Here is an 18,216-nt window from a genome sequence, read left to right as displayed (position 1 = left end):
GGGGCAGCCTCAACCCCATATCTAGTACAAACAAAATCCTCTAACCACAACGCCGACTTTTGCTGCATATGTGCATGAAGACAAATAATAGCAACCATTAATTTCACCGCTCCTCGATTGTCAAGATCGGTGACAGCACGCATGACTGGCCAAGGCTGGCAAGACTGAGAGCAATCGCTTCCGTGGTATGTGATTACCAGCGTCCCCTACCGAGGGGCATTGCGTTGGCACCACCGCCGTCTTGACCACCGCGACCACCTGAGTGGCGTTAGTAAGGGCCTGTACGATGAAATCGTCTAGTGTCGAGGCCTACCTCTGTGACCACCGCCGCGGCCCCAGCCCCGGCCACCGAATCTGCCACCGCCACCACCACCATATCTAGTCATCTCGTGCAGTTTGGGGTCAATCTGCTGCTTAGCCTCTTGAAGGACGCCAACCAAATCACGAGCCTGCTTAGAGTCTGGGGGTCATTTGTCAGCGATGAAGCCTGATGAGTACGTCCGTGGGGGAAGAAACTTACTGTCAGTAGTGAAGAGCGTGATGGCTGTGCCATTCGCGCCAGCACGACCAGTTCGACCAATACGGTGGATGTAATCCTCCGAGTTGTTCGGGTAGTCATAGTTCAACACGTGAGTGATGTTACGAACGTCTTGATTACATCAAATGTTAGCTTCATATAGCAAGGGTCTGTGTAGCAAATCCCAGCCACGGATGGTGTCTAAGTATATAGTTCCGTGCTTTCTCCAGGGAGAATGGGGCTGTCTGTTGCGTCACTGTGCCAGAATGGAAGGAATTCATCACGATCCGGGTCCTCGGGACATTGGAATCTAGAGAGACAGCTTGACAGAATCAAGAAATGCCAATTCCGCCCTCGTGCCACAAGGGGTAGCAAGGCACAAGGGGGGAACTCAAGTAGCATAGCAGCGTGCTGATGGCTGCTACACAACGGATCCCAGATATCCAGAACGTGAGAGAACCACGGAGCACGAGGTCAGGCAAGTTGTGCACAATCGAGAGAGCCCCTAGACATACATGAGAGTAAAGCACAGCGGATATAACTCTGCTGGAAGTTGCTACAGGGGAGGGGGAGGGGAGGGGGTTATTAATCATACCAATACCACGCGAGGCCACATCGGTGGCGACCATGATGGGACTCTTGTTGGTCTTGAACTGGTCGAGGACCCAGTCACGTTCGTTCTGTTGCTTGTCTCCGTGGATGGCTGGGAGTGACGTTAGCAGGTGTGAGTTGCAGTTCGGGCGGGGAAAGGGACATACAGAGTGCCGGCCAGCCGTCCTGACGGAGGAATCGGGTGATATCGTCAGCGACTCGCTTGGTGCCGACGAAAATGAGACACTTGTTAGCTTTGTCCTCCATGATCTTCTCCAAATGCTTGATCATCTTGTCACGCTTCTCACTCTCGTTGACAACCTCGACAATCTGGGTGATGCGGTGGTTGGCGGAGAGATCCAGAGAACCAATGTTGACCTGGATGAAATCGGTCAAGAAGTCGGAAGCCAGAGCGCGGACTTCCTTCGGCCACGTAGCGGACCACATGAGAGTCTGACGGTCGGGTCGGATCTGGCTGATGATCTTGCGGATCTGGGGCTCGAAACCCATGTCAAGCATGCGGTCAGCTTCGTCGAGAACGAGGTAGGTCACACGGCGCAAGTTGGTCTTGCCGCTCTCAACCATGTCAATCAGTCGACCTGGGGTCGCGATGCAGACCTCGACACCCTTAGAAAGGTCGCGAATCTGGGGACCACGGGGAACACCTCCGTAGACACAAGTGTTTCGGATGCGGGATGAACGGCCGAACTTGGTGATCTCCTGCTGGATCTGGACAGCCAGCTCACGAGTAGGAGCCAGGACCAGGACAATGGGGCCATCGCCAGGGGCCAACAGAGGCTGGGCATTGATGTGGACGATGGCGGGAAGACAGTAAGTAAGTGTCTTGCCGGAACCCGTCTCGGCAATACCGACAACATCGCGTCCAGAGAGCGCCATGGGCCAGCCTTGGGACTGGATGGCAGTGGGGGCAGGGAAGCCTTGCGCCTTCACCTCATCCATGACATAGCGAGGGAATCCGGCCTCGTCAAAGGTCTCGACAGGCTTCGGGATGTCCCGGCCGTGGGTGGTCATCTGGTGGTCTCGTCGGAATCGTTCAACCTCTTGATCCGAGCGTGCAGCAACGGCGTCGTCTTCCTTGTAGAAGGACTTCTCGAACTTGGGCATAGTACCGAGGTCTGCAAGAAGAGTCAGTGTTTGTTCACGAGGAAGTTGTGCAATCAAGGAAGGCCGTTCGCTACTCACCCCAGTTCTGCTTCTGCAGGCCCGCTCCCAGGTTGGACATTCTGTCGCCGCCGCCGCCACCGCCGCCGCCGCCATAGCCACCACCGCCGTAACCACCACCGTGGCCACCGCCGCCGTGACCGTTGGAGTAGCCGTTGCTGCCACTAATTATGCAAGTCAGTATTCGTTTACAGTCGAAGAGAATTAGGATGGGAGGAATGAGCGAAGACTCGACGGTCGCCAATCAGAAATTGCCGAAGCCGAGGGACAAGGAAATAGGCATCAACGTGAGATTGCAGCACATACCCATAGCCACCGTCGCGACCACCGCTGGAACCGTACTTATCGTAGCCTCCACCGCCTCGGCCACCGTAGCCACCGCCGTAAGACATCTTGATCGGGATGGAAAGGGTCTTGTTTGTCGGAAAGGTCTGATTACTGATGCGCGCAGCGCAGGGAGACTCTTGAGAGGCTGGGATGGGTTAAGATCGCAGCTTCTGCGACTTCGATGGAAGTCGTGTGGGGGAGAATGCGGAGACAAAGGCCGCGAAATGAGAGGATGTGTGAGGTGAAGGAAGAAGGGTCACACGGAGGGGAGGTAGAAGGGCAGGTTGTTGGGTTGATGAAGTTTTCGATGGCTGCTGGGAGGCGAGAAGTCGAGGCTGCTTTCAGGCGGCGCCAGTTGGGCGGATGAAAAAAAAATATTTTAGCAGGTCCGGCCGGCTCCACACTAGTCAGGTAAAGTGGCCCGTGCACAAGACCCTGCGTTCGTTGGCCCGCCGTCGCCAAACCAACGACGCTCCCAGGGATCCGTTGACTTATCGATAGGTAGGTCGATTTGCCCAAAGGTACCTATCTAGGTAGAAAGGTCTGCACAATGAGTCGTTCTGAGTGAAGACCGAGCGCAGTTATCTTCCGGCGAGTATCCTGGGTTGACATGGTCGTCTGATCCCTCCAGGGGCTATTTACAACAGGCTTGCATCCATGGATATTTGTCGTACGTAGGCGTCGTCAAAGTGCGGCCTGGGACGCCCTGGTGTCCTTAGCAACCGCTGGCAAGTGCCATGAGCCAGCCTGAGGCGACGTGCAAGTCCCTTTGGGTTCTTACCCTTATGTTACCTTTCATTTGAAGAAAGGTGTGAAGGTGCGCATATGCATCAGAATCAAGGAAGCCGTGTCCCTTGTGCTTATCCTGTCACATTTCGCAGGACATTGAAACTCATTCATAATCTATCTGGTGATCATCTATATATGCTGCTGTTGCCATGCTCCAGGGCTCTTCTCAAGATTACAGCTGTTCTATGTGTAAAAAATGCCACCGGTTCTCTTCCGTCGCCTCCAGGCCACCTCGGAATGGGTCATGAAGAGGGGAACATCTCCCAAAATCCGATCTCCATCTGTTACAATATCAGCAGCCATCCTTACTCAACGCATCCCCCTTCTGGGCTTGGGTTGCTTACCTTGGTCGCATGCACGAATATCTTGACCAACTCCTCAACCCGGCTCGGGCTCTGCAGCGCCGCATGTCTCTCCATGAGGGCGCGCCCGGTGCGCACCGCTTCGACATAGTCATCCGCGACGTAGTTGAGGATCCATTTCCAGTACGTGTTGCCCTCGGTCTTGGTCCTCGGATCGCCGTGCAGCATTGCCGCGAGGGCGCCGTAGCCCAGCAGGCAGGGTGCGAGTGCGACCTGGAGGCCGAGATAGTCTTCGGACTGGCCAACATCCAGCACATACCGTGTGTACGCCGTGCACGCCTGCTGCTCCTCGGTCGCCTCGATCTCAGCTTTCGAGATGCCGAAAGAGGCGCAGTAGTCGAGATGGAGGCTCATCTCTGTGTGAATATGCGTGACAATTTTGGCACCCTAGGACAAGACACTGGTTAGTATGCAGACCGGAGCATAGCCAGAAATCCAGACAGACATACTGCGGCAATGTCTTCCATACTCTTCGCTTTGTACGACGCAAGAGCGTTCGCACGTGCGAAATGTACCAGGTAAAGGTAATCTTGTATCAAATACTTCTTGAACGAGTCGAGTGGCAGTTCCCCATTCCCAAGTCCCATGACAAATGGGTGGTTGACGAATTTGTGCCATACCGGTGCCACTTCTGGGCGGTTCAGTAAGTAGTCGACGAAGCGGCCGCTATATGCGTTTCAGCTTCCATGGTTCCTGGAAACATCGAGTCGTCTCGTAAACTCACGGTGCAAATGGTAGAGTGTAGACCGAATGGAAATGATTCAATGGCCCATTGCCCTGACCATAACCAGGTGCTGTTCGAATGCCAGCCTCAACATACTGACAAGCCGCGCTGACTGCCTCCACCGGGCTCAAACCTTTCGCAATGTTGGAGGCGATGGCGGATGCCAGTGAACAGCCGGTGCCGTGCGTGTTCTTCGAGTCTTGATACGTGCCCCCTATTCTGGTGATCCGGCCCTCGCCATACAGCACGTCTACCATTAACTGCCTTTCTTCCGGGCTTCTCGCGATGGTGCCGTCTTTCTTGAACGGCACGTGGCCGCCCTTGATAAGAACCCACTCCGGACCTAACTCTTGTGTCATTCGGGCCAAGTTCTCGAGGTCCTCGATCGTTTCTACCTCGAGAGACTGCTTGCCTGCATCGGAAAGAAGCAGCTTTGCTTCTGGAATGTTGGGCGTGACCAGAAAAGTCTGTGGTAAGAGCAAGGTACGCATGTCCTTTACGGCCTCAGGCGGCAGAAGCACTGCGCCTGTCGTTGCCACCATGACCTACCCTCGCTGTTAGACACAGGAATGACTCTTCTCATTTCATCAATTTGATTGAATTGACCTACAGGATCTAGTATCAATTTGTTGATTTTGTGGTCTTTGCATGCCTTTGCTAGCATCTCAATAGTGGGAGCCGAAGCCAGCATACCTAGCAATTGAGGCATTAGTCAATGCGATATCAAAAATGATTTCCCTAGCTCACCGGTCTTGACGACATCGGGTTTGATATCCTTGAATACGGCGTCGATTTGCTTTCTCACGAACTCCGGGGGAACATGGTGGATATCGTCCACGCCGGTGGTGTTTTGCGCCGTCAGGGCCGTAGTAGCTGTCATGGCATAGCACCCATGAGCAGCAATGACCTTCTGGTCTGCTTCCAATCCACTGGAGCGGTGTTATTAGCCAGATTAACGCATTGTAGCCTCTTGGGCGTTTATCCGAGTCAAGGGGCATAGTAGTGAAGGGAAAAGGCTTACGCTCCACCCGAGCTATCCGAGCCAGCGATGACAAGTATTTTGCCCTGCTTGGGGTGGTCGGAATTTCTGTCAGGGTCTGAGGAGCTCATCTTGGCAGATAATTTGATCCTTTCTGATGGAAATGAGCGTTAAAAGACCGAAGCTGGTATGCTTTGCTAGTCCTATACTCGGCATAAACTTAGTAAATGTAACGTAAGTTGTATGGCGTGTGCTTCTACCGATGATAACTTTGCACATAAGGCGGCCTCACCTCTCCGTGTCTACTTGTATGGCCCAAAAGACCTTCTGTCTCGAAATGTCGCGCAGAGTGCTGCTAAAGCGAAGAGTTCGTCGTCTATCGACTAAGTCTGGTAGCGCACGTAGAGCGGGGGTGGGGCTCCTGTTTGTGCCGTCACAATGCGAGGTGCAGACTATAATAAAAGACCGCCTTCTATCGTGTTCAGTCAGGATTATCTGCTTAAATCAGATGATGTTGAGTGATTTGATGCTATACGCAGGCTCGGCGACAAATCTTGCCAAAGGGTCGGCATCCTGAGGTTGACTGAGGCCTTGTCCACACCCAGCGGACCGATGATAGGAGAAAAGTGTTCACGGAAGATAAAAGCACGACGAGGGTAGGCGCAGGGCTGTCACGCACGCACGAGATGCAGGTTGCAACGACGATTGTTGACGGTTGTGTGGTATAAGATTCATCCAGCGCCGTCTCCATGCAATTAAACAAGATAACAGGAAAACTAGAGTATTCCAACTGAACCATGACCACATCGCGGACCTTTTTCACGCTCCTCATCATCTGTACGGGCGACCCTCTCGTGACCCCAATCATTTCTCAGTGGCACTGCCGCGACCTGGCTCTCAATCAAAAATTAAGACGTCGAATTGCATCTTACAATGGCAGTGCCACGAAAGAAGCTCAGACGAAACAAGACAAAGCAAAGAATAAAGTCAGGGTAAAAGCCATCGCGGCCTCCTTTCCCCAATTGTATCAGCAGTTCGCCTTTTTCTCCGAATCTAGGGATATATGCTGATGAATGGGAATATATGGAATTGGTTCCGGTGGTTGCTTTTGCTGGTTCCAGACTCAGGCTAGTTGATCTTGGACAGGGCGGAGCCTGGTGGTGGTGGTGAAGTGAAACGCGATGGGTTTCGATCCAGACGAATTAGAGATGGGATCAACAGCTTGCCGTGTGCGCAATGGCACGAGGAAAAGCAGGCAGGAAAGTGGAAATGCAAAAACAAGCTGGGAGAAGCTAGATGAAGAAAACATGCGTTTCTCTGGTCGTTACTTCGTGTTGTAGCTGCTGGGTATCGTTGTATGTATGTGGTCGCCATAATAGGAAGGGAAAAATGTCTAAACTTCTTGAATCCAAATCTGAGGTCCTGTGTTAGCTAATCACCGCAAGTCAAATTCACGTGCATGAAGGAAACTTACCTCCATCTTGCCAATATCTTGCCTCTGCTTCCGTGCAGCCTGTTTGACGCTCATCATGACCATGTCAAGGTCATCTTGATCACCCATCGTGATCATTTCCGAGCTCGGAGCGTCTTCATCGCGAACCTTGATCTTGAATCGTCTTCGTAGACCAAACTTGTCCCGTACGCGATCCACCAGATCAGGGAACTCGACAGCAGTTCCCAGCATGATGTACCTTACATCGTCCGCATGCACCTTGACGCGGACCTTGCGAACGTCCGGTCTCCTTGACTGGCCTCGAGAAGAACCCGATACTGATCCAGTGCCCGGCCGTCGGTTGGATACCATCTCAAATTCACCCTCGTCGAACGAATCGTAATCGCTGCCCTCATCCTCCTCTTCGATGTACCGTTGCTGGTTTCGTCGTCCCTGCTGTCTACTCCCCCGCGAATCTCCTCCACCATTATACATGTCGTAGACATCGTCTGGGTAGCCGCCATCGTCATCCCGGGCTTCCCTGGATCGCCTGGCTCTACCTTGATCTCTTTGCGAATATCCTCGTTGTGGTGGTGATCTTGCATCAGATGGAGCCCTTGCCGGCCCTCTCCTCTCACCACGGTCATTCTGAGGTGAGCTTGTCTTCGTGTAGCTGTTCGACCTGGCAGGTTCGATATTGAGCTTGGCCAGCATTGGCTTCGGTCCATTTCGCACAGAAGCACCGCGGCTCATCTGAGGGGCCTTGTCGTTCTCCGGTGGCGGTGTGGGCGGGAAACCGTTGCGGCCAGTGGGAGGCTCAGACTGCTGTCGGCGACTCTGTATTCCAGGCTTAACGAGGTTAGTGGCCGCAAAGGAGATGTTGTCCGTTGGGCGATCGTCCTTGTCGTTTGATCTACCAGCATTCTTAATCTCCGAGCCTGCAAAGCCCGTGAAAGCGTTTGCACGATCCGAGGCTGCTACGAGGCGAGCCTTGCCCAGGTAGTCCTTAGTCTTCAGGTTTCGAACCTTGGCCTCATTAGGTCTATAGACAACACCGACTGGGATGGAAAACACGGTGTAGCCCTGCGTTGGTTAGTGCGGTTCTCGACATAGCTTTTGTGGCAGTCTTCTCACCTCTGCTTCTTCCTTGATAGCCTCATCGATGACATTGTGGTCCTCGACAACCTTTTCCTTGACTGCATAGTTCAAGTCTTGGAGACCGGCATCCTTCTGCTGTAGGTAGATGTAGCAGAGACCTCTGTTGAACAAGACCTCGCAGGAGTATAGCTTAAAAAGAAGACCCAACTGCGCATAGTCGATCATTGTGTTGCCTCGCAAGTAAAGTAGGGTGTCGTTGAAGTTTGCCAACGCCTCCTCAAAGTCACCCAGCAAGAAGTTCGATACTCCCTGCTGGAAGTAAGCGACGGCTAGATACTGGTCAAGGCGGATGGCTCGCTGATATGCCTCAACCTACGTGGCTTGTTAGTCGGCTGTCCCCATGAGAGCTGTTCGAACCAGGTTGGTTTTACTTACAGCCTTTTCATGTTCGCCCAAGGTGGCATGGATCACACCCATATTAAACAGGATCTTGGAGGTATCGGCAATGTTCTCGAAGTCGCCGAGTGCCTCTTCGAACTCATTGTTGTCATAGTGGCCGAGGGCCGAAACCCAATTTTCTATTTCCTGTACGGTCGTTAGTTTTCGCAACATGATGTACCAGACCTGATATAACTCACTTGTTTCAACGACATCTTGTACCAAGCATAGGGAGGTTGCTAAGTGCGCCGCCGTGCAGGAACTCGACTCGAAATTACAATGGGTTGAAGTCGCCCTGCGACTTTCAATACAAGGGGGCGACGTTGCAAGCAGTGAGGCGCCACGTAGGGCAACACGCTCGATCGGCGGTTAGAGGAGGGGGCCGACTTTAATAGGCACTTGCAATCATGCGAGATCTCGGAGTGGCTCTTGTGCGCTGAACGGTGAGCTAGACTAGACTTCCCCGCTCTCGACTTGGCCCTCAGTGGCTGACTTGGGCGTCCCAGGTAATTGTAGTCGAATCTCTGCAAATTCACAATGCCCGCCCGAATGCTGTTGGCGAGGCCCTCGATTGTTTGATGCAGGTCCCGACAGGTCTAGAGGATGCGACTGTTGGTCCGGAACTCTGTCGCGCGCTTGGGTTAACCCAACGGCCCGGGTAGGACTCTGGTGGGATATCGGCGATATGTATGTAGGTACGGTGCACGAGGGCCACGAGACAACCGGGAGTAATTGCCGGCTTGAAAAATCAATAGATCCGTATTCCAAGAAATTACATGGACCTCTAGATGGTTGTAATGGGTAGCGGAAAGGACCGACAGAGTTAGGATGGTGATGAGATCGTTAGATTGCAGCTCGGGCTGAGGCAATGGCAAGGAGAATGAGTGGACGAGGAACCAGCCAGCGCTTGCAGAGTGCTGGAGAGTGGACGAGGTCGCAGAGAAACTCGAGCGGTTCACGGGACAGTCAATAGCTGCCAGGGGATTACTTGGCCATCGGACGGAGAAGACTGGCAAATCTGGTCGAGGGCTGGGACATGCCGCGTATATCATGCAGTATGCAGTGCGGTGGCCGGCCTAGCAGGTGTGCTGTGGACTCGCTAGTCATGAGTGGGTACGGGAGTACCTTTCCACCTCCAAGCAAAACGATACCGCCGCGGCGCTGCCTGTGCGCAGACGCTGAGAATGAAGGAACAGGGGCAGGGGTAGATGCTGGCCCTAGCCAGTTGTATCGTCTCGACTTGTGAAAGAAGGAGTTGTGGCTGGCGCTTAGGAGTCTTGAGATCGTGGTCTATCAGAGGATGGCCAACAGGTTCATGTTACCGCTCGCCGTCACCTGATATGATAGTGTCTTTGCGATTTGGTCTACTCTAATCTCCCAGCGGTGTGTACAGCAGGACCGCTCACGATGAATCTCTCACTTCATTGGGATCCAACACACGCGCAGGAATCCTCGCCCCCACGACCTCGGCGGGCCGACTTTGCTATGACCGCTAGTTAGGCCGATGATATCAGAAAGGTGACAGGAGGCGGATCTGGTTGTGTCAGGACGAGTTGACCAAGAGCCGTTTCTGGCTGACGGGATCCCAGAATTCTTGTCCTCTGGCCACATGGCCAGCTAAGCCATGGGGGCCCCAATCGTCCCATCGACTCCCAATCCATTACGGCCCAGCCAGTTCTTCACGTTGGCGAGTACAGTTCCCTCTCAACTCTCACTGCGCCTGCTTTCGAGAACCATTCGATCCATGGTCTAGAAAATGACCAGTCTTGGCCTGACCTAATGCCATGCCACGGCATGCCATGTAATTTGCAGCGCGATCTTGATCCGGCCGTTCTTCCGGGTTGCAGCTTGGAACCTGTGCGAATCAGGCCCCGGCATTCTCAAGCACCAAGTGTTCCAGGTGTTTGAGCTAGTTGTTGATTGGATCAGGGGTCCCGGCGCAGTAACTTGGCATAGGGCGCTACGTGGTCCCCTGGGCGCCTAACCTGTACAACGTTATTCGGCGGGGCTCGCAGACTCACAGACCCTGTGACAGACATTTCACCACTTCAGGGCTGTGATAACCCAAGAAGTCGTTCATCGTCTTGCAGATCGGCTATCGGTGCACTATGATCGAATTACTTGCAGTGTCCATCTATCTAGCCTCCCAACCCGCAACCTTTGTTGCATAAGTCTGTCCATCATCCAGAATGGCGGTTTTTGACCCTGGACAACTAATCAGTGCTACTGGACGTGTACATATTAGCCACTCGGCCATTTCAGTGTTCTGGGCAGTACCCAAAGTAGAAGGGAGACAGGGCATATAGGCGCCTGGCGGACTTTACTCCGTCCGGTCTACAACTACACAGCAATCACCTTTCGACCCGTCACCGCTCCTATGGTTCTTCGCATACCACCTTGGCATTTGTCGAATCTCTTTGACCGAAGTGCACCATGTTCTTTTTTCTCACAGGCAGCTGGTGCCACTGGCTTCGCCATGGTGTGGATCTGGCATCCGAACACAGGTCCTCAACTAGATGCTGTTCGGCATGCAGATTACGTACGAGTATTCAAGTCAAAGTACATGTCCACTTCAGCTGGAGGAGGGAAATATTGGCAGTTACATCAGGGGGATGCGTAAGCCATCCTACCCTACCTCAAGCAGTCGTTCAGCTTGTCGTACTCTCTAACGAAGAATTACGCCTTCGTTCCTTCGAGGACCCTGGGGCTTAATGCGAACTGCGCTGCAACCATCTCGGCATATTGCTGCAGTCATGATCGCCGTGAGGGATGCTCCCGTCTGGTAATTCGACATTGAGCTTGAATCCTGCCCGAAACCATGCCGCGAAACTCGCTTGTCCGGGGCAAGTTTGAGGAGTTCCGCTGGAGAGGTGGGGGGCCCTCCAACTCACGGCGAAGTTGTCGACCAGTAAGCCACGATCCTGTCAGTCCCGTCCTAAAGCTGTTCCTTTCAACAGTCACTGGAGAAGACACAGTATCTCTACAACGCACTGCATTTATTGTCTTCCTACTCAGTCATCTAGAAGTCGTGGCCCGACGGAAATAGTCTAGCACATGCTCGCGGCGCTACGGCTGTTAACAGGGATATACCATTTTCAGATTCCCGCCTAATACCCCGGGTAAGGCTGCGGCACAGACTGCATGATCCAGGAGTGAAACCTTCTTTGGACTGAAGAAGTCAAGGCCCACGTTTGATCTACACATGAACCTTGCCGTCGATGGTTTGTTCAACTGAAGTCCACGTCCTCCTGAGATCTTGTGCGCTGGTCGGCTATCTTACAAGGGATGCCTCGTCTCTGCGCGTCCGACATTGTGTTTTGAAAATCGAAACCTGCACATCGTCGACTAGCCTCAAGGAGACAATGTGAAAACGCCGCTGACGAACTCTGGCAGATGTGATGCGGGCTCCTATCGAATAATCCCTGGTCCGCATAGGTACTCATTATAGTGTTCGGACCGTGATGCCTGTAATGGAGAGGCGGCATTCACCTGAATCACTCTTGGCAGAATCAAGCTACTTGCCCCCTGCTGATCTTGAACAGCCTGGGAGAACAAGATTCTAAGATTCTCGGCTGCATCCGCCACTGGGTTCCCTACCGTCTCATCTGCCTTTCTGCCACCCGCGTTCTGAATATCCGGTCGCTGCTGAGTGGGGATTTGTTTGGGATGTTTGACGTTTCCCTGGCCCCGACTCCTGCTCGGCGTGCCTCGACTCCTGCCCAGGCACAGATCAAGCATTGCCAGTACCAGGGTCACAAAGGCTATGACGGCCGTTGAACTTTGGCGTTCGGACGGAAGCCGAAAACTGAATCGTACTGCTTCCCGAGGACACGGGAGACTTGAGGCCAAGCTTTGTTGGCAGTCTGGAAGAGTTAGGTCTCTGACTAGATTAAACCTACGCACGTACTCGCTATACTTGGTGGCAGGTGCGCTATAGACGGTAGTTAGAGCTCAGGCTCGGTGCTGCGCAAGCCCAGGATATCCCATTGACCTCGATGTGGTCTGCCGTAATTCTGCACGGGTTTCAATGCAACATGTTTCGTGAGCATTCAACTCGACACCACGACACCACAATCGAGTTTTGTAGGTCTCGTCCCATGTGCAGCACACAGTTGCGCCTTCACCTTCGCCTGCGTCCCATTTGATAGAGTGATAATCGCCCAAGTCATAGGTTCGCATATAGACGTTCAGCGAGCAAATCTCACCCAATCACTGCACGCGCGCACGCATGGGTGGAAGAGTCTGGGGGCCAAGCTTTTTTGCCCTTCCCATAGAAGGAAGGCTGTCAATCCCGCATTGGGCACCCCAAAGGAAAATCTCCCGCCGTCGACATGGTCGCTGCGTCGCATCACCTCGTGGAAGTGGCCTGATTCTTGCAGCATGACACCACACTAGCCCGCCGCACAGCACTTGATCGAATGATTGGGGGTTCCCAAGCCTTCGGGACGCGCTTGATCTGGGTTTGGTAGACTTGCTGGGGTGGAAACGTGCTTTCGCGGGGGAGAAGGGGAACCCATTGCCCAGGTACATATAGTAGATCTCCCCGTCTCGTTCGAGGTTTGCTTGGAATCGGACCACCATGGCGCCAGGTAAACTTTGCCCCGAGGCTGGCGCGCCTGGTTATCACCCAGTGACGCGCCGCTTTCCTTGCCCTTTACCCCGACTCGAGTATTGCTATAAGGCTTAGTGCCTGAAGGAGGACTACCATGTACGAGGGGCCAGCCTGCGGTGGTCAGACCGCGCCGCCTCGTCACGCTCACCGGCGGCTCGATCACCATATCGGCTTTTGAATTCCGTGGAAACCGTCGGCGTCCACGCGGGAACTGGAGATGGATGGCTCTATCGTCAGGTCATCCAAGTTGGGATCAGGTCCCAAATGACCGCAACGTGTTAAGTTATGCGTCTGCGGTCATATCGCTACTCCAGGAATCAGCTGAGAGGCTGAGTATACTGCATATAACATGTGAACATCGCATCATCTCAGCCATATTGGATTCGTTCGCACTTGAGCCGCGACTTGATGGCGGCATGATTGAACAATTTGTCGATTATCTGTCAACTTATCACACCATGCTGGGACGACAATCCTTGTAGACGGCCATCGATTCATGGATAGGATGTAGGATGACTGGGAATGATCAGAACATCATATCATGCCCTTCTGGACCTCGTCCTTCCGCTCTTCCCAAAGCGTCTTTCCAGTGCACGAACACACCGTTTTGTCGTTATCCCACATACCCGCGCTCCTCGCAATGACGCCCACAACGGTGTTCTCGTCGTTCTTCAACGGGCCGTCCCCATCGCTCTCTCGATGAACTACCATGGCGTGACCTATGATTTCCCAGACTTGGAATGCATGGTCTAGAAACACTGACCCGCGCCCATCCTTTCCCACCTCGACCAATCCAAGTAAGCCGCGAGGTTCAGTGGTTCCGCTGCCGCCTGCCCACACGGGCCCTGTAGAGGATGCACCGTCCTTCAAATTTCCGTACTCCCGAATCGAAGCGCGATATCTGCCGGGTGCAATGCCACGCATGGTAATGTCGACAAGCGTCGTGGCCTGCGAGACCTGGACCAGGCGTACCAGACCCCTTACTTCCCTTTGCTTCCAGAATCCTCCCTCTGACTCCGGCATTTGAACGGGCGGTGCTGAATCACCAGCTTTTTCATGGTATGTCTCTAGGATACAGACCGCAGCACCTAGGCATAAGTTAGACCAGGGTCCATCGGGCGAGATATCGCTTTGAGTTCGTTCCCACTGCCGAATCAGAGGATTCGAAATGAAGGGGGTTTGGATGAGCATGAAACACCACAACTGGGATAAGGCCGGTCGGGAGCCGGCTAGAGGAGTCATAGAAGATAATGCAGAAAGACCTACTGTCTGATGATCCTGATCCGCGTAAGATGGCGTCTCTGCCAGTTGCTTCTATGGCTTCCACGATGGCCGAAGGTGCAGCTACAAGAAACGGACACGCCGGTCAGCTGCAAGTTCCTATCACACCACACCAACATGATTGAGGCAGCAGAGCCAAATCTCCTTACCGGTGCCTTCTACGGCAACTAGCTGGTCCTTTAGGTTGGCATCAACCTTGGTGATTCCCTCGAGGCTGTACAGAGAGTCCGAGACGGACTTGACGCAAGAGTCACATGTCATGTGCACCGCGAAGAGCGTCTGATGTTTGATACCTCATCAGCCCAAGGTCGTCCATCCGAAGTGGTTCGAGCAGACTTCTAGAAGGTCCAGCTGCAGGGGCGCAGTCGGGAGGGTGGACACACCTGAAAAGGGGTCTTGATCTTCTGGTTGACCGTCATCTTGACGGTAGCGGGTGGTGCTAGTGAATGTCGCCGGCGATAGTCTTGGTGCAGGGCGTGGAAGTATGACGCAGTAAACAGTGCCAAAGATGCTGAGCCGGCAGTAGCAGCAACGGAGCGGAAGGAGATATTGTGGAAATACCTTAGCATAGTCCTACTTGACAAGGGAAGAAGAAGAGAAGCAGATCTCGTGCACCTACCAGACGGCCGCCCAGATAAATTCCAATGGGGCAATTGTCCGTTGCTTTGAAATCGCCTTTCACCACTCTGCGTAGACGCTTCCGCACTCGGCCGGGGGAAGCCGCTGCCTCCGCCGCCTCCGCCGCAGCGACTGGACTGGCGGGACTGGTGCTGGCTGGCAGTCAGGTTAGGCGCTAATAGCTCCGCTAACCTGGCTTCCAATTGTTAATCCTGGCGGGCCGTTGCAGCAAGTTACAGCGGAGTGCAGCAACTACTGTACCGCAGCACCTATCTCCACGTGACCACCCGATTATCGAAAATTTGGGGATCGCGCGCATCCAGCCAAGCAAGCCCCGAGCGCCCCTACTGAACGTGCCGAAGCATCGTGGATCACCTCAACGGCAGGCCGACAATCGAGACGGGAAGCCCTCGCACCAGCTGAACCACCACTCAAGCGAGCGCCGCGGAGACTGGTTGACCTTCTCGTCCAGGGACCAAGTCCCTCCCCATCGCCATCATGTCACAAACCATTGGGCTGGTAAGCCGCCCCGTCCCTGCGGACCTCGCTGCCACGGGCTGCTAACCAAGGCACCGCAGACAAAACACTCCTACACCCGCGTCTGGCACCACATCTCGGCCTCGAAGCCGCATCCCACCCTCTCCACACAGCCGAATGTCACCCCGCCGTCGCTGGGCCGCCTGGCCTCGCGCATCGCCACCATCCTGATGGGCAAGCACAAGCCGACCTGGAACCCGTCGACCGACTGCGGCGACTACGTCGTCGTGACCAACTGCGCCGCCCTGCACGTCACCGGCCGCAAGATGTGGCAGAAGACGTACTACCGCCACAACACCAAGCCCGGCTCCCTGCAGAGTGTCACCATGGACGTGCTGATGTCCAAGTTCGGCGGCGCCGAGGTCCTGCGCAAGGCCGTCAGCGGCATGCTGCCCAAGAACCGCCTGCGCGACAAGAGGCTGGCCCGCATGAAGGCCTTCGAGGGCGACGCCCACCCGTACCAGAAGAACATCATACACTTTGGCGGCGTCAAGGTGGGCCAGGATGGCTGGCAGGAGGCCGTCAAGGCCATCAGGGAAGCAGACATGAAGAAGTTATAGGTCTTGAGGCTCGGGTATCGGGGCTGACGGTGGTGTTGAGAGGAGTGAGGCTTGATTGCAATAAAATCGAGCGTTGTACACTCTATTGTACTTTATAGCTGTATACAGATGTATATGAACGAGGCCATTTTTATGGCAAAGCACACTGTCTTATTTGTACAACTTGCAATACATGGTCAGAACGCATCCCAATTAGAACTAGAGGGCACCAACGATAAGCTACCAAGTATGGGCTACAAGCTGTACCAAGTCATGGGCCAGCTAAACTCAACTACGCTCACCACCTGCCACGCTTCTCTTCCTACTTATATCTATATCCAGTCGCCGTTTGGGTTTGTTTGATGGGAAGAAAGGCAATGGGAGGTATGCCCGTTAAACAAGGTCAAGATCAGGGGTCATTAAAGTCCCATTAGCGGACAATGAGAAGAACGCGAATAGGGATGGTTCCTGGCATGAGGTATACATAGATTGCGGGTGCACCGGACAAAGGTTGGCAGGATACATGTGCTGGCATGCCTAGCGATAAGTGATTATAGCTTTCATTTTCAAGGAATTCTGCGAGCCACACAACGAGGGATCGAGCATGCATGTGCTGTAATCTTATCTTGATTCAGAGCTACCTTGAAGCAAGGCGCCGTCTACTTTCTAAATGATACGGTAGCAAGGACTGGCGAAAACCACACGCAGCCGCGCAAAATGGTGCCGACTCCGGCAACACCGTATACCAGTCATGCTGTTGATGAAAAATGATCAGTTAACTCCCATCGCTCTCATTGCACGCATAATACATTAGTCTCTGGTGACTTCGCACTTGATGAGACCGTTGGGTCCCGATTGAGGAGCGTACACCTCGGCATCCTTGCCAGTGTTCTGGACACCCTTGTGCCATGCCAGGTCTATAATCTGTTAGCAATACGGCACATCGGAAAGCGGTGGCCAGACGAAGCAGCAGGTTTGGGCGTGTTCACTTACCAACTTCAAAGTAGTGCTTGTTCGGCAGAGCATACGACACTGATGCCGTTGCAGGGGCGGCGTCAAGGATCTGCTCGCACATCTTGTACATGGTGGCCTGTACCGAGGGGCTGTTCTCCTCGGCAAAGGTCTTGAAGGTGATGGTGCGGGCGTCGTCGAACGCCTTGTCGAAAGCAGCAGCCTGCTCCGTGACCGCGGCCACGTTGGGGAACGTCTTCCACGCCCAGGTGGCGTCGACGTCCGTCGACAGGATGCGGTCCCAGGTCTCCTTCAGGGTGGTGAACTCGTCCTGGACGTAGCCGTAGAACATGGAGCCGGTGCTCTTCAGCACCAGCAGGTTCTTCAGGCTGCTCTTGATGTCGATGCCCTCCCGCGTGACGCGGGCCTCCACCGTCCTCTTCTCATCGCCGTCGCGGTGGAAGCTGTGGGGGTGAGGCTTGCCGTCGACCACCATGCGCGACCACTTGTGCTTGATAATGTCGACATTGGCGACGGTGATGTGCGGGTACTTGTCCAGGAAGTGCTGGCCGAGCATGCTGGCAAAAAGCTCTATGGGGTTGACCGGGTACTCCTTGGCCTTGATGAATATCGTGTTCTTGATCGAGTCTGTGGCTACTACGGGGCTGTTGTCGGCCACTGTGTAGGACTCCTCTATCTGGCCCTCCAATAGACAGCAGACCGTCAGCTCCGTGACAGTCTCAACATCGCCGTCCTTCTCACGCTTAAAGACGCGGACATTGTCCTTGCCGTAGCGGGCTGCAGAAAGGCGAGGCATTGTGATTCGACTTTAAAACAACGAGTCTCGAGGTAGTGGCAAATTATTAAGTGAAGACAAGGATTGCCAGCAGTCGACCTGAGCTGGCGATAAGGTAAGCACAGTAGAGACCACTTATCTATGAGTTGTAGTCTAGGAAGTGAAGCGATGGATGTCAACGAGACGAGTCGTGATTCAAGGAGTCGGCCACTAGGAATGCGCTACTTTAGGGCAGTTGAAGACGAAGTTGAAAATCACCGTTGAATGGTTTCAGGTCATGGGCATATTTAAGTTCTACCAGAGGAACAAGGCCATTCAACTCGATGGGCAGGTCGTTGGCGAGCAAAGCCCGCTGGTCACCGAAACCTTCTCCTGAGAGCGCCGAGTAGCTGGGAGTGGGCTCCGGATAGGGAGGCGGCCCAGCGCTGGCTGTGTCCGGAGGA

The 18,216-nt window shown here is 54.0% G+C and overlaps 6 protein-coding genes across 6 annotated transcripts; 1 reads left to right on the top strand and 5 right to left on the bottom strand.

The window, feature by feature from the left end:
* Positions 1-193: 193 nt before the first annotated feature.
* JN550_006610 (uncharacterized protein) lies at positions 194-2,682 on the bottom strand (the record flags this gene model as incomplete). Its single annotated transcript, XM_049318368.1, has 7 exons — positions 194-258; positions 314-460; positions 521-649; positions 1,113-1,220; positions 1,276-2,244; positions 2,312-2,454; positions 2,597-2,682. 7 exons carry the CDS (start codon positions 2,680-2,682, stop codon positions 194-196), a joined length of 1,647 nt encoding a protein of 548 aa, XP_049171498.1.
* Positions 2,683-3,648: 966 nt separating this feature from the next.
* On the bottom strand, positions 3,649-5,602 carry JN550_006609 (uncharacterized protein; the record flags this gene model as incomplete). Its single annotated transcript, XM_049318367.1, has 7 exons — positions 3,649-3,687; positions 3,751-4,155; positions 4,218-4,434; positions 4,493-5,037; positions 5,103-5,185; positions 5,240-5,421; positions 5,514-5,602. The coding sequence occupies 7 exons, from the start codon at positions 5,600-5,602 to the stop codon at positions 3,649-3,651; spliced, it is 1,560 nt and encodes a 519-aa protein (XP_049171497.1).
* A 1,262-nt stretch (positions 5,603-6,864) lies between these two features.
* Positions 6,865-8,654, bottom strand: JN550_006608 (uncharacterized protein; the record flags this gene model as incomplete). The annotated part of the gene is made up of 5 exons (XM_049318366.1): positions 6,865-6,885; positions 6,946-7,986; positions 8,038-8,373; positions 8,437-8,586; positions 8,640-8,654. 5 exons carry the CDS (start codon positions 8,652-8,654, stop codon positions 6,865-6,867), a joined length of 1,563 nt encoding a protein of 520 aa, XP_049171496.1.
* Positions 8,655-13,585: 4,931 nt separating this feature from the next.
* On the bottom strand, positions 13,586-14,901 carry JN550_006607 (uncharacterized protein; the record flags this gene model as incomplete). Its single annotated transcript, XM_049318365.1, has 4 exons — positions 13,586-14,139; positions 14,318-14,395; positions 14,482-14,569; positions 14,716-14,901. 4 exons carry the CDS (start codon positions 14,899-14,901, stop codon positions 13,586-13,588), a joined length of 906 nt encoding a protein of 301 aa, XP_049171495.1.
* A 547-nt stretch (positions 14,902-15,448) lies between these two features.
* Positions 15,449-16,047, top strand: JN550_006606 (uncharacterized protein; the record flags this gene model as incomplete). The annotated part of the gene is made up of 2 exons (XM_049318364.1): positions 15,449-15,469; positions 15,529-16,047. The coding sequence occupies 2 exons, from the start codon at positions 15,449-15,451 to the stop codon at positions 16,045-16,047; spliced, it is 540 nt and encodes a 179-aa protein (XP_049171494.1).
* A 789-nt stretch (positions 16,048-16,836) lies between these two features.
* JN550_006605 (uncharacterized protein) lies at positions 16,837-17,794 on the bottom strand (the record flags this gene model as incomplete). The annotated part of the gene is made up of 2 exons (XM_049318363.1): positions 16,837-16,943; positions 17,020-17,794. The coding sequence occupies 2 exons, from the start codon at positions 17,792-17,794 to the stop codon at positions 16,837-16,839; spliced, it is 882 nt and encodes a 293-aa protein (XP_049171493.1).
* Positions 17,795-18,216: the final 422 nt, after the last annotated feature.

The sequence above is a fragment of the Neoarthrinium moseri genome (assembly GCF_022829205.1).
Source record: "Neoarthrinium moseri strain CBS 164.80 chromosome Unknown scaffold23_Wmoseri_CBS_16480, whole genome shotgun sequence".
NCBI lineage: Eukaryota > Fungi > Ascomycota > Sordariomycetes > Amphisphaeriales > Apiosporaceae > Neoarthrinium > Neoarthrinium moseri.
Note: the sequence above shows the minus strand (reverse complement) of the source record. Positions and strands in the feature narration are given on the sequence as shown.